Source organism: Triturus cristatus, chromosome 2_2 (assembly GCF_964204655.1).
Source record: "Triturus cristatus chromosome 2_2, aTriCri1.1, whole genome shotgun sequence".
Classification (NCBI taxonomy): Eukaryota; Metazoa; Chordata; class Amphibia; order Caudata; family Salamandridae; genus Triturus; species Triturus cristatus.
The window spans coordinates 118,029,931-118,048,805 of record NC_140582.1 but is presented as its reverse complement, the minus strand read 5'-3'; the positions used below and the strand labels follow the sequence as shown (position 1 = coordinate 118,048,805).

Below are 18,875 nucleotides of genomic sequence, written 5' to 3'. Positions count from 1 at the left end.
ATGCATAGATTAGTTCACACTGGTGAACACAAGTTAGACCACTTCTGTTCAGGCCCCCTGCACGCTCAATCTGCATATATTAATGGGCAAGAGAAAGGGTGTGACCCCTCTGACCCGTTGGTAAAAGTGAGGTAACAGAAGCCCATCTGCCTCCAGAAAGGCCACTTTTTGCCCAACCGGGCTGCTGGCGGCATCCGAACAGTACAGACACCGTCCAAATCGGCCCCCTGGCTGCCCCAAATAGCAGACCACTGCTGGAACTCGGATACCGGCCCCATGGCCATTGCCTGAGTGCCCACCTTACCAATCCAACCCTGATCTCTTCCATCATTTGTTGACTGTATCTTTGCCTTTGACTCTTTGTGTGCACTGCTGCTTTTTGGCTAGGTGACGTTTGTCTAGGTTGGCGCTACAAGAATATAACATACAAAGGAACTCATGATAGTGGCTTGATGTTGTGCCAAAGAAGGATTTCAGTCCAGAAAATACATTTTGTGGCCATGAAATGTTGTGAAAAGTGTCTTCCGGAAATGTTATTGTGCGCTTGCTTTTCTCTGTGCATTTGTGGACATGTATGTATTCTGTAACAAATCTAACTCAAACTTTTACATGTGATTCCTTCTCCAGTTTGCAGAAGTTGCCTCGTAAAGTATCTAGAGGAGAACAACACGTGTCCGACCTGTCGAATCGTTATTCACCAGAGTCACCCACTGCAGTATATTGGGTGAGTGCGAGCTCAATGCGTTTTATTATTAATGGCAAATATGGTTTTACATGTACATGTCACACTTTCAACTCCTCAGAGAAAGAAGTGTAATGTTCAATGTTATTAATTTGGTGCTTCAGAGAGCTGTATGCTAAAAACGGGACGGGCAAATGACTCCATACAACAGGGACGCAATTATGCATTTCCTGAGTTTTAACATATCATTGCATTCTGGGACTAGTAGTTGCAAATCCCTTCAATGGCATCAAAAATTTATAACAGCGATGATTTGTGATAGAAGGCTCACACTGATAGGTCCAATACCTGCCCACTCATGCGGTGCTACCGTGTGACGCACGATATCTGCTCCCCGCACAGTCACACGGCAAGGAGCTGATATCACATGGTGGCAGGGTAAATGAGCTGAAAACCCACTGTAAATAGTGGTTTTCCAGATCGTTTTCAGACACTTTGCACTGCCAACAACCAGTAAGTGGTGTGAGAACACCCCAGGACATCGGCACCAGCCTCAGCAAGTTTTCTTTTTTTTTTTTAAGGTTGGGCGAGAGAGGGGGCAGGGTGGGTTTCATAATTGCCTCTTACTTCTCACATGCGGCCATGCCTCCTCCAAGGCCATGGCCCCTCTTTTGTTCAAGTTGGCATATAAGGTCCTTTTTTGGGGACATGAAGTCTTCAGATCACTGCATTCATTGAAAATCCCACAAATGAGTTTATGGGGATGAAATGGGTACCTAAAATCCCTCTAGCCATCAGAAGACTATGAACTCGGATGCTTTTATGAGCTGGGTTTCAGCGTTATACCATTTTCGGTACATCCATTGGCAAATTTGATTTGGACCGGAAACTTACATGGTCATCTGACTGCAACCAAGCTTTATTTCTTATATTAAATACTCTATCACTATGTTTTTTCACACCTCAGGAGACATGCCCTCCTTAGCGATTGCCGAAGCCAATTTAGGAGCTAGAATGTCCAACACAGATGCTGGGCAGAGGTATCAAAGTCCTTTTTTTTTATTCCCTTTATGTCAGAATGCCTCTGCCTTTAGCAATGTCGACCTTGACGCCTATTTTCTTAGTTTTTTCTGCATTGCAAAGCCATTTGGGTTGTTACTGTGTATTAACATAGTTTTTAGGTCTCGCCTGAGCCAGCGCATGCGCTGGTCTGGTGAGACATTTAGTAAGTGGGCATTGAAAAATCCGACCACACGCTTTTGCTTGTGGCCTAAAGCTTGTGGTTATGCGCGTGAATACGAGCAGAGGCGCCATCTGGCTTTCCTCGCATTGCTCGCGGGCACCCTTGCAGAACGCGATCAGGCGCCATCTGGCTTTCCTCTCGCTTGCTCTTCCAAGCGCGCGCTTCAATGCACCTCCCCCACCACAGAGCGCGTCTCGCGGTCGCGTGTCTTGTTTTTTCTGTTTTAGCACTCCACATGAGTGCTTGTGTTTTCCCCTCTGCCGCCGTCCGTTTCGTCTCCATTCGTACCTGCTTACTTCACCCACCCACCCTTCGTGTTTTCCTATGACTTGGTAGCATTTTCCCTTGTTGCTGAATGCATGTCTTTGAAATTGCTTCCCCCCCACTCTGCATTCCTGCTTGCCCCGTACCCAGTCACCCTCCTCTTGCTTGATCTCTCCTGCACTCCATGGCTCTTTGGCTGTTTGATCCTTCCCTCTCCCACCATCATAGGGTGTTGCATGCTTCTGTCCTCCTTCCTTCTGCTGCCCGTCGTCCTGTTTGGCCTTTCTTCCGTCCCTCATGTTGATTGTTTTAAACAGTGTTTCTATTCTCATGTGCTTTATCCTTTGGCTTTCCAAAACCCATCACGCCCTTCCCTGCGTTGTACTAGACAATCCATGCGAGCTCACCAGACAAGCTGTGTTTGGATGAGATACAGCAGCCCCTTCTTTCCGAGTTAATAAAATAGTTTAATAAGAAAAAATGTCGGGGGGGGGGGGGTGAACCTTTAAGCAAAAGGCAGAGTGGAGCTGATTTCGGGGGGGGGGGGGGCTGCTGAATCTTTAAGCAGTAGGCAGAGTGGAGCTGCAGGGGCTCTTAGAAGGGGTGAACCAACAGCAGGGCCTCATAACATGCAAATGGTCTTTTAAAGACCTGTGAAGTGCTCGGGTGCAGCTGTGTGTGTACCGGGAAGCTGTCTCATCCTGGGCTGCCACACAAGACGGGGGGGGGGGGGGGGAGGGCTGAAGCCCTTTGAGTCCAATGGGTGTTGCGCGCCGGCCCTGGCCTTCACCCTTTCCATGCCTTTGCTTCTCCCTTTTCACCAGGGCTCAGAGAGGAAGGTGCACAGACCCTCAAATTGCAGCTTTTCCAAATGACATTGGAGACAGGTTAGCACTGCAAATGTGTGCGTGAAGTTATTTTTTGGTGCAACTTGCATAACGACCACATTCCACCTTTCGGCTTCTTCGGAGCATTGAAAGCATCCTTTTGTTGCTTTTTGTTAATTTTAATGGAGTCCATGCTGTTGCTGGAGTTTCTATTTACATGCAGTTAGGGTATTTAGCTTTCCCTGTGGGATAATGCACACAAAGTTAACAAGCATTGGCATAGCCAATAGGTCTTGCCTTTTGGACCTTCTAAGTGTTTAGCCATGCAACAGTTGATGTTGTTGCACCAAGGATATTGTGCTGCTTAACTAAATACTTATAAGGTCCCAAAAGCGAGACCTATTGGCTATGCCAATGCTTGTTCTAAAGTGCTCTGCCTCACATCGCGTCTCCTGGCGCTGCTTGTGTCTAATGCAAAATGAGGGAGAAACAGATTATTTGAAACCGCTGTCTCCTGACCAACTTTCCAGACAACAGCTGCTATATTCCATCACTTCTGCACAGCCAATGCTTAACTGTGTTTCTCACTCTCCGAATCTCAGAGATGTGCACAACAGCGAGCTCTTTGCTACAGATTAACTTCTCAGTGCGATACTGCAACTCGCCAGCAGTAGGCACTGCTGCAGCATTTCCATTTTTTTTAGTGCCAGTGTTATTTCCTTATTTTGTCATTTTAACTCCATTTCATACTGTACGGGCGAAGTGGCTCCTCATTAGTACCACTTTAACGCACGAATAGAGCAGTTATCAACTAAGCGAAGACCTGTTAACCCCTGCAAAGGGTCTGCCAGTGGCTGGAATGAAGTGTGGAACTTTGTTTGGTAACTTTTTCTCCGTTATACCGAGAAACAATTTTAGAGAAATCTGCAAATCATGCAGCAGGTGTTAGATTATGTTGTAACTGCACAAAACCTTATGTCTGCTTAATCTCATGATTCAATTGGCCTGGATATGATGAACATGGCTCTTGCATTTTCCAAGACAAGTGTGACATGTTCTGTCAGTCTTTGATTTTCCTTTGTCTTATGACAATATTCATTTAATTTTTTAATTTAGAAATGCAAGACTGCAAAAGCTAGAACGGTAAGGGATTTGGTCCAAGACGCCATGGTTGAGTGTGCATTTACTAACTCCGCGTCGCTATTTCCTTTCTCTCCCTTATGTCCTGATGGCCACAGTGCAGTTGATCTCTCGTGGTCCAAAATACGCTATAATATCTGCATACATCCAGAAATAGAGATTTTACCCTCCGGGCGTTTGTTTTTCCTATATAGGGTAGTACTGATCCACCTGACTTGGATTCAAATGCTGTATTCGAGCAGTTAATTCTTTTTTGCCGTGTAACAGTTGTTTGAAAATTTTGTAGACGGGCCTTTTACGCAGTACATTCGAATATGGCAATTGTTCCAATGGAGAAAAACAAGCCGTTTTAATTTCCGTTCCTAGCGTTGCTTGCAGCTGTTTTATTTTCCGTTCCTAGCGGTACCTGCAGCTTTCTCTGTTACACCATTGGGGCCAATCAGTTATAGTTTTCCTCTTTGCCCGTATTGATGGCGAACTACGCAGGGGGTACAGGAAATACTGCTCCGCTCCACATTTGTAAAGTGCATGTCCTTCTGCTCACCGGAAGATGGCAGCACTTTAAAACGGTTCTCTTTCCTCAGGTTGCGGGTTTCTGGTCGAGTGCCGTTGCCTGCTGCCGAGTTAGGTTATCCGAATATGTCACAAATGTACGTTTTTGTTTCACTTTAATGAGCCGCAAGGTGTCAACCGTGGTTCATAAAGCAGAAACCATTAAGGGAGCGGGGTAGACCTCTGTTTTATTGTTCTAGATTTAAATTACCGTATAAGCAATCCGTGTCCCTCTGCGTTATTTTGCATGGTTCTTGGAACCCTTCACTCAGTTTGTTTATCTTTGTGGGAATTATATTAACATATCACTGATGCTGGTGATCTGACGTGTATGTGCTGCCTTTGGGGGCACGTGCCGTTGCGTCCTCTTTCCTGGCTCAGACTCTGACATTTAGACCCCCTTAGTCAGGGCACAAGTCCTATAAAAAGAAGTGGTCGGACTGACCAAGTTAGACACTATGTAAGTGACATCATGACGCATGCCATCACAGCACATGACGCCACGACGTAGCGCTATAAAATAAATAAAATAGTACTATTTAAATTAATTGTGTAAATTCTGGTACAGACCACCCCATTGACAGTCTTAAAGTGTCTGCACTTACATAGAGGGACAGAACAAAGGTAAAAGCATTCCTCTCTTAAGGACCTATGAAGAGATAGCAAGGTGTGTGCCTTTGTTTCCTTCTGTGATACCAAAGGGGATGATGGACGGAGCGTTTGAGCAAATCAAACACTCACCCCCCCCAGTCAACTGATCTGGGTTTAATCCAGCGTCATTCTTTAGCTTACTCCACCACCCCAGTTCAGACATGGCCATATGCAAATCAGTCTGACCCTGTGCCTCATGGGAACAGTCCAGCCTGAACTGCCAAGCCATGTCTTCTCTGGACCAGAAACAAGCATCCTGGGACCGGTTTCGGGTTCATAACCCTCATCAGCCAGGTGAGCAAAAAAACGATGGATTTAAGCCCAGATCTCTGTACTGGGGTGAATGTATGACATTGTTCTTCATTCTGTCCATCAACTGTTGTTTAGGTCTCGCCTGGCTATCATGTAAGCGATCGCTCAGCGAGACTTATGTAGGAGCCTCAGAAAATGCTCCCAAAGGCTTCCCAGGCGGATCGGGTGGCAGTTACGCGCACAAGCACGCGCATTCCATTTGCCCACAGCTACTTCCTGCGCGTGCGCCGCCTCACGCATTCAGAGAGATTTAGTAAGGGGCACAAGACCTTAGGAATGCGGTTTATGGCCAGTGCATGTGAGGCATTGAAGCGCGAAGCTGGCATCGGACTTGAAAGCAGCAGACTGCTTTCGCCAGCGCGCGCTCGGCCTCACTTCCTGCATCCCCTCTTACAACAATTAACTTTCGTTATAACTCACACCCCATATGCTCGTTCCCTCCCACCCTTCCTTTGATGTCCATTTTTCTTGTTGTTTACAAACCACGCCACACACTGCTGCACGCCACACACTGCTGCACGCCGCACACTGCTGCACGCCGCACACTGCTGCACGCCGCACACTGCTGCACGCCGCACACTGCCGCACGCCGCACACTGCCGCACGCCGCACACTGCTGCATGCCACAAACTGCTGCATGCCACAAACTGCTGCATGCCACACACTGCTGCACGCCACACACTGCTGCACGCCACACACTGCTGCACGCCGCACACTGCTGCACGCCGCACACTGCTGCATGCCACACACTACTGCACGCCACACACTGCTGCACGTCGCACACTGCTACACCCCGCACACTGCTACACGAAACACTGCTGCACACTGCTACACGAAACACTGCTGCACACTACACACTGCTGCACGCCACACACTGCTGCATGCCACACACTGCTGCATGCCGCTGCACGCCACACACTGCTGCACGCCACACACTGCTGCACGCCGCACACTGCTGCACGCCGCACACTGCTGCACGCCGCACACTGCTGCACGAAACACTGCTGCACGCCACACACTGCTGCACGCCACACACTGCTGCATGCCACACACTGCTGCACGGCGCACACTACTGCATGCCGCACACTGCTGCACGCCACCACTGCTGCACACTGCTTCATTACTCACTGCTGCATGCTGCACGCAGCACACTGCTGCACGCAGCACACTGCTGCCTGCCGCACACTTCTGCACGCCGCACATTGCTGCACGCCTCACACTGCTGCACGCCTCACACTGCTGCACGCCTCACACTGCTGCACGCCTCACACTGCTGCACGCCTCACACTGCTGCACGCCGCACACTGCTGCACGCCGCACACTGCTGCACGCCGCACACTGCTGCACGCCGCACACTGCTGCACTCCACACACTGCTTTTGTGCGAGTTTATGCTACTGACATTGTAAATGACAATGCCTTTTATTTGTTTTAAAACCAAAATATTAATAAAAGGCATTGTAATTTTACAATGCCAATAGCTCAAACTCTTATAAATGCGAGACCTATTGCATTGCAAATGCTTGTTTTGCATTTGTCACCCTGAGTGGGAAGAGTATGCCCAGACGTGGGTCCCGTGCTCTCCATGCCACTGGAATCAAGCAATCCTGGCTGAAGAGGGGTGAAACCCAGAAACCGGTCCTAGGATGCTTGTTTCCAGTCCAGGGAGGACCTGGCTTGGCAGTTCGGGCTGAACTGTTCCCATGAGGCACAGGGTCAAGACTGATTTGCATATGGCTGGGTTCAAACTGGAACGGCATGGTGAGCAAAAAAACGATGGATTTAGGCCCAGATCTCTGTACTGGGGTGAATGTATGAAATTGTTCTGCATTCTGTCCATCAACTGTTGTTTTTGCATTTGTTTCCTTCTGTGGCATTTACAATTTTTGTGTGAGGCTTCTGGCTGCCTCCAGTCAAGAAATTCAAACAAAAGGAGGCCTGATAGCCCCTTAACTTCGGCCTGGCTGGAGGTACAATAAAAGAAAAAACCCTCGCTGCCTGCACGTTACCGCTGGAAATGGAAAGCAGACAACGTGCAGGCGCTGCTGAAAGTGTCCCGGTGTCTTACACCAGGACAAGTTAAGCATATTTCTTTGGGCCCAACTTCTTGGCAGGGGGGACGGCGTCCACATTGTGAAAATAGTGGGTGGACGCCGTGTACCTGTGTGTACCCCTGACTCGGGCCCTGCCCTTAGTTAAACCGCCCCACCATCCCTAACCCCAGAAGAGGTGCATTTTTCTTTTTTAGTATAAGCGGGGTGATGTCACTTAGCAGCGTGCTTTTTTCCCGCTCTTCTTGCTTTAGAAGTGGCATTCTAATAAGGACTTCTAACCCCAGATTCCTTTCTTTGTGAATTTCCCCCAGGCTCCAGACTCGCTCCTGAAACTTTTCAGCAGTTTCCTCAGACTGGTGGCGTTGTGCAGCTCCATCTCAGATCTGTCTGCTCCAGATATGACGTCAGGCCCCCATATAAATTCACCGCTGCGCACTAACACCACTCTTTCTAATCTTGCTTCTTCCTGTCGGATGCAAAGCTATGGAGATCAGATAATGCAGTGTGCAGGTTATTAGTGGTCAGTATGAGTCCATTCCACAAAATGAAGAGGCGGGTGGGTCAGTGAGGCAGGAATGCCGTTTTTTTCCCCAGAGGACTGATTTGTCTGGGAAGAAAGATGTCTGTGAGGGCATCACAGACAATGCCTGGAGTTCAGTCACTCGCCTGCTCAATGTTATGGCGATGCGGAATGTTGGCTCGATGGTAAGAAGACGAAGAGAACAATTGTGCATGGATTTGAATGGAGTAGATAATCAAGTAGGTGAGAACCAAATAAAGGTCTTACTGCAGCATAACAAATGGACTCTATAGGGACATACTGACCAGCCCCTTCCAGAAAAAACAAAACATCACAACAGGGAATTTGAAGAAAGATGTCTGTCCAGGCAAACGTAAAAAGGCAGAAAGGGCTGAGAGAATACCTTTAACTGTTGCCACAGCTATAGGTTTGAAAGGCCAATGAAGAACAGAACAGGAGCACATCTGACAACTGTGCTTTCAGGAGTTGTATGTTTTGGGAGGAACACCAGAAAACAATCTTATCTCAGAATCACCTGGGTGAGGAGTCTGCAGTTAGTCTGCACCAGAAAAGGCATTACTGAAGGTAAGTAACTTGTTTGTTGTGTACTGGGTGTTTGAGGCATGTGTGACTGTAGATACACATGCTTTGCATACTCCTCCCATCTGGTGTTGGTTCTGGATGTGTGCAAATGTTTTCCCTCAAAGAAGTCTTTCGAGTTACGAGGTAAAGTGACTCCTCCTTTGTTGATAATTCACATGGGCTCCATTGTTCGATGCCGAAGCACAAATCCTTCTTAGCTTGTAAGATTTCGAGACTGGCACCAAGATCTGACCCTAGTACTCCGGTGGAACTGATTCACAACAAAATGCATGAGAAACTCTATGCCCTCCTGAGGCAAATCCAAATATAACCGCACACTGAGCATATTGCGGCCAACACTATGGTGTCTGCACCACCTCCGTCAGCGCCTACTCTCCTTCAAAGAGGCCATTGATCTGCGGGTGCAAACCAAGAAGAGGAAGACTGAAAAGGCCACCAGTCCCTTACACCCTCCTACACCATTTTCTCCTCCACCACTCTTTATTCACCCACCTCCACCCTGTCCCCCTCACTCTCAGGATGAGTGATTAGACATCACCCCTCAGGGTAAGCCACATTCATTCCCGGGTGGGCATGGAACAGGGGATGATACTTTTAATGCACCACAGGCCCCTGATCCTTAGTCGGCCTACGAAATTGATACTCCAGGGGACACTGATTCTGATTTTTACCCGGCTAGGCCATCTCCTCTTGATGACAACACCTCTTTTATCAGGAGCTTATTGGCACATCTGCGACTTATCATAAAGTACCACTCCATAAGGAGCCAATAGAGGAGGATCTCCTCTTCAAAACCCTTTCCTCAACACATAGGACAACCCAGTATCTCCCTATGTTCAAGGGCATGGTACGAGATACTGTCAATATTTTAAAGATCCTGTGCTGGCCCGTATCATCACTCCCATGGTTGATTAAAAAAATATAAAGCCTCACCCTTTGACCCTCTTTATATTAGAGGGCAAATTCCACCCAACTGCCTTGTTGTCTCCAACGCCAGTAAAAAGGCTAATTCTCAGGCTGTGATAACAAGAGTAAGCTTATTGATGCCACTTGCAAGAGAGTAGCAGCACAGTCCCCCAATCAATCAGGCATTTGTAGAGCACACTACTCACCGTGAGGGTCTCAAGGCGCTGAGGGGGAGTGGGGGGGAGGAAGCTACAGGTCGAACAGCCACGTCTTGAGGAGTCTCCTGAAGCCAGCAGGTCCTGGGTCCGGCGCAGGTGGGCAGGGAGGGTGTTCCATGTCTTTGCAGCGAGGTGGGAGCATGATCTGCCGCCGGCGGTCACTCGGCGGATGCGTGGGACGAGGGCGAGGTCGGCAGAGCGAAGCTGGCGGTTCGGGGTGTAGAAGGACAGTCGTTCGTTGAGGTATGCTGGTCTGGCGTTGTGGAGTGCTTTGTGGGCATGGGTGAGGAGTTTGAAGGTGATCCTCTTGTTGATCGGGAGCCAGTGCAGATCCCTTAGGTGGGTGGTGATGTGGTGAGGGAGTCCGAGGATGAGGCGTGCGGAGGTGTTTTGTATGCGTTGGAGTCTCATCTGGGGTGTAGCTGTGGTTCCTGCGTAGAGGGCATTGCCGTAGTCCAGCCTGCTGCTGACGAGTGCCTGGGTGACCGTTCTCCTGGTTTTGGTGGGGATCCATCTGTAGATCTTGCGGAGCATGCGGAGGGTGTTGAAGCCGTAGGAGGAAGCAGAGTTGACTTGCTGGGTCATAGAGCGCGTTGAGTCTAGGATGAATCCCAGATTGCGTGCATGGTTAGTGGGTGTCAGGGCAGCTCCCAGCGTGGTCGGCCACCAGGAGTCATCCCAAGTAGAAGGGGTGGAGCCGAGGATGAGGACCTCCGTCTTGTCGGAGTTCAGTTTCAGTCGGCTGGTCTTCATCTAATCTAATCTGCGACGGCCTTCATTCCCTCGTGGAGGCTGGATTTGGCGATGGCTGGGTCTTTGGTGAGGGAGAGGATCAGCTGGGTGTCATCGGCGTACGAGACGATGTTGAGGTGGTGTGCTCGGACGATGTTGGCGAGCGGTGTCATGCAGATGTTAAAAAGTGTCAGGCTGAGGGATGATCCGTGGGGTAGGTCACAGGTGATCATGGTGGCTTGCGATCGGAACGGGGGGAGGCAGACTCTCTGGCTTCTGCCGGTGAGGTAGGAGGTGATCCAGTCCAGGGTTTTGCCTCGAATCCCTGCTTCGTGGAGGTGTGTGCGCAGAGTGTGGAGGCGTGTGCGCAGGGTGTGGTGGCAGACGGTGTCAAATGTGGCCGAGAGCTCCAGGAGGATGAGGGCTTCGGTTTCGCCCTTGTCCAGTATTGTCCTGTCGTCGTCTGCGGTGGCGATGAGGGCGGTTTCAGTGCTGTGGTTGGTGCGGAAACCAGATTGGGAGGAGTTCAGGACGTTGTTCTTCTCCAGGAAGTGGGGCAGTTGTCTGTTGGTGGTCTTCTCAATTACTTTTGCCGGGAACGGGAGCAGGGAGATGGGTCGAAGTTCTTGAGGTCCTTTGGGTCCGCCTTGGGTTTCTTGAGGAGGCTGTTGATCTCGGCGTGTTTCCAGCTCTCTGGGAAGGTGGTGGTCTTGAAGGAGCTGTTGATGATCTTTCGAAGTTGGGGTGCGATGTTGGAGCTTGCCTTGTTGAAGATGTGGTGGGGGCAGGGGTCGGAGGGTGAGCCGGAGTGGATGGTGTTCATTATTTTGATGGTGTCTTCGACGTTGACGTTGTTCCAGGAGAGCAGAAGGTCGGTGTGTTTGGTGGGTGTTGAGTAAGAGAAGTCGGCGTCGTCGGTACCTGGGTGTCGAAGCTGTTGTGGATGTCTGCGATCTTGTGGTGGAAGATGGTAGCCAGGGAGTCGCAGAGTTCATGCGGCGGCGGTACCTCATTGGAGCTGAAGCTGGGGGAGGCGAGTTCTTTCATGATGTTGAAGAGCTCTTTGCTGTTGTGTGCATTGTTGTCGATGCGTTCCTTGAAGGAGGTTCTTTTGGCGGAACGGATGAGTTGGTGGTGTTTGCGTCTGGCGTTCATGAGGGTTGCGTGGTTGTCTGGTGTCTGGTAATTGCGCCATTGCTTCTCGAGTCTTCTGCAGGTGTGCATGGAGTTCTGGAGGTCGGCGTTGAACCAGATGGCTCTCGTGTCGGTGAGCTTGTTGGAGGGTTTTCTGATTGGGGCTTGGGTGTTGGCGCAGTTATCGATCTATTGTCTGAAGTTGTGGGCTGCTGCGTCTGTCTCGGAGGGCTCGGGTGGAGGGCCTCAGGCAAGTGTGGTGATGAGCTGGTCTTTGGTGACTTTTTTCCAGTTGCGGTGTGGGGTGCATAGTGGTTGGTTGAGTGCGGTGTGTTTCTCGAAGGAGAAGTGGATGCAGTGGTGGTCGGTCCAGTGGAGTTCTGTGGTGTGGCTGAAGGTGACGGAGAAGATGGGGTCGAGCGTGTGTCCGGCGGAGTGGGTGGGTGTGGTGACGAGTTGTTTCAGTCAGAGGTTGGCTAGGTTGTCGATCAGTGTTGTGGAGTTGTTGTCGTTGGCGTTCTCGAGGTGGAAATTCAGGTCTCCGAGGAGGATGTAGTCTGTAGAGGCGAGGGCGTGCTTGCTGATGAGGTCAGCGATGGATTCGCTGAACTGTGGTCGGGGTCAAGGGGGTCTGTAGATGAGGGTTCCTCTGAGGGTGGTGGTGTGATTGACGTGGATCTGGAAGGGTAGGTGCTCGGCCGTGCTGAGTGCGTCTTCAGTATAGGTTGAGATTCTGATTGTGTTCCTGTGGATGATGGCGATTCCTCCTCCTGGTTTGTTGTTGTTCCGGTCCCTGCATGGGATCTTGTAGCCGCCCGGGATGGCTATGTCCGGTGCCATTGTTGTATTGCTAATACCATGGGGTTATTGGGCAGATACGATCGTGCCCACTGAGACGAAATGGAAGAACTCCTCCAACACGTCCCAGAAGAGCATAAAAAGTGGGCAGGAGCTTGTAGCTGAGGGCAAGCTTATCTTAAACATGACCATTAGGTGCACCCTTAATTCCGCAGACACTTCAGCCAGTGGCATTAATACTAGTGTTTTGCTGCGTCACCATGCCTGGCTGTGCCTATCTGGCTTTAAGCCAGGGGCCCAACAGAGCCTGTTAAATGTCCCCTTTGATAAGGAGCATTTTTGTGGCCCACAGGTTGACTAGGCTCTTGAGAAAATGAAAAAGGGCACAGAAGTTGCAAAGTCCATGGGTGCATTACAAAAACCAAAGTCCCCGTGGCTCTTTTCGCCACTCCATCCATAGGATGGGATAAAAAACAACGTCTTCCAATGCCTTTTCCTCATGAGGCCAGAGTCACCACTCCTCTCCCTGAGGCTACTACAGGGGCACATACAGGGGCAACAACTCAAAGGGTAGAGGCAAAGGTGCTTCCACATGTGCTGCTGCACCTGCCACAAAGTAGTGGCTCTCTTCTTCTTGCCTGATCATTCCACTCCTATTAGGGGGATGATTGCAACAGTTTCTCCTCACTTGGTGGTCAATAACATCAGATCAGTGGGTGATGGATATTATCCAATATGGTTATTGTCTGGACCTCATCACCACACTTCTAAACATTCCACCTTGCACCCACAGGCTCTCTCTGGAACACTAAACTTTACTCAAACAGGAAGTCCAACCTCTTTTGCTCAAAGGATCTAAATAACCCATCCCTCTACAACATCAGGGGTATACTCCCTGGATTTCCTAATCCCCAAAAAGGACAGATCCTTGCTGCCAATCTTAAATCTACAGCCCTTAAACCATTAGATCCTGTCAGAGCATTTCCATATGGTCACTTTACAAGACATGATCCCACTTCAATAGCAAGGTGACTTTCTGTCAGCCCTAGAGTTAAAGGACGACTTCTTACACATTCCAATACATCCAGCACATTGCAAATACTTCAGCTTTGTAATAGCAGGCAAACATTACCAATTCAAAGTCCTCCCATTTGGAGTGACTACTGCACCTCGAGTATTCACCAAATTCATAGCAGTGGTAGCAACAAATGTACGCAACCAAAACTTCCATGTCTTCCTATATCTCAACGATTGGCTTATCAAAGCCAGCACTTTTCCTCTGTTTTAACGAAACACTCTAAATACCTTAACCTTGCTCCATCAGGTAGACTTCACCATCAGTTTTCAAAAATCTTATCTTCAGCCTTTACAGATTCAACCGTATCTGGGGGCTATCCTAAGCACACAGCTGGGATCAACCTATCCCAATACAGCAAGAACCTAAAATTTCCAAACGCTAACACCACGTTTCCAACCCAATGAACAGCTAACAGAACTATCATGTGCCTATTATGTGTGATGGTATCGTCATAATGCCACATACACGGCTACACATGCGTCCACACCAGGAATGTCTACCATGACAGTGGTGTCAGTCACAGGGTCAATTAGAGGATCTAGTGTTGTACAGCTGCACTCATTGCTCTCTGCAGTGGTGGAACACAAACAATCTGTCAAAAGAACAGCTTTCCTTGACTCTACTCCCAACATCATCCTGACAACGGACGCATCACTAACATGCTGGGGGCTCACTTACACAATCTTACAGTGCAGGGTCTCTGGGACACCAAACACCAGGGTCTACACATCAACTACCTAGAGCTTCAAGCTGATTACCTAGCATTGAATTTGTTCCTACCTCACCTGATCGGCAGGGTTGTCATACCCCAGACGCACAGTATGACAACCATGTACTATGTACAAAAACAGGGTGGAAACACATTCTTTATAGTTGTCACATCCATCTCAGACTATTTGGCCTTGGGCTCTACATACAACATTCAACTGTTAGCAGAATATCTCCTGAGAATAGACAACAATTTTGACGACCTCCTCAATAAAATGCAGCAACAAGTCCACGAGTGGGATCTCCACCCCAAAGTCCTCCTTCCTAACTTCCACAAGTGAGGGTTTCCACAAATAGACCTGTGCACAACAGCAGACAACAAAAAATAACCAGATTTTGCCTCCAGTTTCCCACTCCCACTATCCAAGGGCAATGCTCTATAGCTGAATTGCAAAAACAACAATTGATGGACAGAATGCAGAACAATGTCATACATTCACCCCAGTACAGAGATCTGGGCCTAAATCCATCGTTTTTTTGCTCACCATGCCATTCCAGTTTGAACCCAGCCATATGCAAATCAGTCTTGACCCTGTACCTCATGGGAACAGTCCAGCCCGAACTGCCAAGCCAGGTCCTCCCTGGACTGGAAACATGCATCCTAGGACCGGTTTCGGGGTTTCACCCCTCTTCAGCCAGGATAGCTTGATTCCAGTGGCATGGAGAGCACGGGACCCTGTTGACTGGGTGTGAGTGTTTGATTGGTTCTGATGCTACGTCCATCACCACCCCCTTTTGTACCGCTTTGTTCGCCATAAGTTGGCAGGGTATGCTCAGACGTGAGTCCCTTGCTCACTTTGCCACTGGATTCAAGCAAGCCTGGCTGAAAACAGCTGAAATGCCAGAAACCGGTCCTAGGAAGCTTGTTTGCGGTCCAGGGAAGGCATGGCTTGGCAGTTCGGGCTGGACTGTTCCCATGAGGCACAGGGTCAGACTGATTTGCATATGGTCATGTCTGAACTGGGGTGCCAGAGTGGGCTAAAGAACGGTGATGGATCAAACCCAGATCTGTTGACTGTGTGTGAGTGTTTGATTGGTTCTGATGCTCCGTCCATCACCACCCCCTTTTGTACCGCTATAGCTGAATTGGTCAGGTATATTTGCCTACGCTTTTCTGCCTCTCCCTCTTTTTGTGTATCTGGTTCGGAAGCTCAGGCAAACATCTTTCACAGTCCTACTAGTAGCACCCACATGGGCTCAACAGCTCTGGTTCACAACACTACTTGAACTGTCAGTAGTTCCCTACGAGAAGCTTCCCCTCAACCCAAACCTTCCCCCTCAGACATCAGGCACCCAAATCCCAGGGATCCCAACCTAGTGATTTGGCTCCTGAGGTCATAGAAATCGGTTATCTCAATCTCTCGCCTGAATGTATGACCATTCACTAAGAGGTTCGTAGGCCGCTATGCAGATAAATGGCAAAGATTGGTATGTTACTGTCATAATAATGGTATCAATCCATTTGATGCTACAATACAAAACATTGTTTGTTACCTTCTACATCTCTCTGGCCTTGCGTTCACTTCCTTGCCATTACATCTGGCTACAGTGACTGCCACCTTAAGAGAGCAATTCCACCTTGAGTTTTACCAGCACCTATGTGGCATATTAACATTGTTCTCACAAGACCTATGTGCCCACCATGTGAACCACTTCATAATTGTTCCCTTCAAATTCTATCTTGGAAGGTCGCTTTTCTGACCAACCCAAAATTCCTTCCAAAGGTGGTCTCCCCTTTCCTCCTAAACCAATTAGTGGAGTTAACTGTACTCTTTCCTCAACCAGACTCAGTTACGGAAAGGGCTTTTCATACATTAGATGTTAAAAGAGCTCTGATGTATTACATTAACAGAACTAAAGACTTTCATAAAACCAAAGAACTTTGTTATTTTTTTAGCCCCCACACTAAGTAAAGCCCACATCCAAATCCAGCATTGCCAGGTAGATAATTAAATGCATTCAAACATGTTACACCAAAGCCAAAAGTACTTTACCAACGCCCCCTACAGCAGCCCCCTACAGCCCTGTCTACTCGCAAAATAAGGGCTTCCATGGCATTCCTGGGAAATATCCCACTAGCTGATATGTGTAAAGCAGCAACATGGTCTAGACCACACACATTCAATAAACATTATTGAATGGATGTTCTTGCATGCCAACAAGCAAATCTAGGTCAGGCAGTGCTACATACCCTTTTCCAAACAACTGCAGCCCCCACAGGCGAGCCACTGCTTTTGGAGGGCACTGCTTTACAGTCTATGCAAAGCATGTGTATCTACAGCCACACATGCCTCAACAAATTGTTACTTACCCTGTAAGCATCCGTTCTTGGCATGTAGTGCTGTACATTCGCATACGCCCACCCTCCTCCCTGAACACCTGTGGCAGTTGCAATTCCATTATCTTTGCATAAGCATGGACATCTCTTTACAGACACTTACTTACAGTCTGTTCTCACCCGCCTGAGGTAAAACAATCTAACAACTGAGTCAATGGCCATACACATTATCTCCTAGAGGAGTAGTCACTTTACCTCGTGACTCAAAAGACTTCTTTGAAGAAAAACAGCTTGCACACATCCAGATCCAATACTAGAGGGCAGGAGTATGCAAAGCATGTGAATCTACAGCACTACATGCCAAGAACAGATGCTTACAGGGTAAGTAACATGATCCTTACATCATGCCTGCCTTCATTGGGTATCTCAGAAGATACTCTTCTTGTTCCTGTAATTGTGTTTTTGTGGTGTTCTGTATCTGCCCCAATACATAAGCAAATGGAGAATTGGAATAAAACCACACCCTTTTACTAGACGTTCGTTTTCCAGGTGTCATAGCTGTCCTGCATATTGCGACAGGAAGTGCCCTGGGATTGCTCCCCTTTTGCATGAAGCTCACCCTGTCCACCTACTCAGCGTAACGTGGGCATAAATGTATTTGTGGACATTGCTAATGAGGGTATAAATATTATTCCTTCCAGTTTATGCCCCCTGCACCAGTTTCAACCTGAGTTGCACTAAAGTCAGTTTTGCTGAGTTTATTATCATCACGCAGGACAGATCCTTCGGTTTTTGTACCTGTCAGTAGGATAACCCAGCCTTAACCCATGGGTAGTTCACTGCAACACTTTTTAATTGTCCTCTTTGAGTTTTTCCGATAAACCATGCAACGCACAAGCTGGTATTCTCCATTCCACCAAGACATTATTAATACTGCTACAAACAATATCTTGGGTGTTATATAGTGCTAAATCAGCTGTATATGGAAAATAATACTGATCCAGAGAAGTATGTGGATCTTGGAAGTAGAAAAGGCTTAGTTGGCCTTGCCAGGTTTCAAACCTGATTTGCTCATGTCAGACGTTAACATCAAGCGCTTACCAGTTGCCTAGAGGCGCCATGCATTGTTTCGTAGACAACTTCCTTCATTTCGTCTTCTACTGAACAGAATGAGACGTTGAAGGCTATTTTGAATGTAAGATCTCTACATTTTGTCAAATAGAGATCAGTTCAAGTTTGCTGCTCTTGGTCAAGGTTGGTTCCACTAGAGAGAAGATTTGTTCTCTGACCTTTAGTAGGCTTCCTTTCCCAGATCCCTTTCAAGAAGTTCCTCTGCAGCTATTAGTGATATAGTTTGAGTCACAGTAAGGTCGGGTTATGCCACTGTAGCCTCGTTTTGGCTCGACAGGTGTTCTGTGCATGCCAGTGGTGGCTTCTCATCTCAGAATATTGAAATTAAAGTGATTCTCTGTTTGATCAGTTTGCTCATAAATGGTTGCCTAACACAGTATTACTCCAATCGCTTCAGGATTCTGACTATTAGTTTGTTTGAAAGTTTTTTTCACTATAGAAATATTTGTGTGTTTGTGATATTTCTGTATGGCAAACTTAGCCAAAAGGCAGCAGAGCGCTGTATAGGGTCAAGCACCATAAAGTCAATAAGTGGTAGCTGATTTGTGATGGGAGAAGAGTTTGAATGAGTAGTGCTCAGAATGGTAGCTGGTGCACCAGACACAAGGAAAACTACCACCTTCCTCCTATTGTAGGATTTCTCCTATGTTTCTGATGTCCGCTGTAGGTTGGCTCTGGTCCGCTGGTTGGCCCAGTTACAGAAGATGGCCCAAAGCTGCGACTGCCCACAAAATTTGAATCACGCTGCCTGTTTATCTGAAAGTGATACTTAGCCTTTTTTTCTTTAGAACGGTTCTCAATTCTTGACTTTTTTCTAAACAGTGATCTCTCTTGGTCTGCTTGCACTTTATGTCAAGTCTTCAGGTGTTAGTGCGCTCTCGCCAGTTCTTTTTAACATAACTTCAAATCTGCTTATATATGAAGCCTGTCAGTGGGCACTTTTTTGATTTACCTGAAGGTTTCACAAAAACCGAATCAGAAATAA

The 18,875-nt window shown here is 48.1% G+C and overlaps 1 protein-coding gene across 2 annotated transcripts in view; it reads left to right on the top strand.

The window, feature by feature from the left end:
• The window catches only part of PCGF3 (polycomb group ring finger 3), a 326,964-nt gene that overhangs the window by 272,304 nt on the left and 35,785 nt on the right, over positions 1-18,875 (top strand). For both annotated transcript variants that reach the window (XM_085641122.1, XM_085641123.1), the window contains one exon: positions 628-724. In XM_085641122.1, the coding sequence (XP_085497248.1) occupies positions 628-724 (97 nt within the window). The remainder of the gene's footprint in view (positions 1-627; positions 725-18,875) is intronic.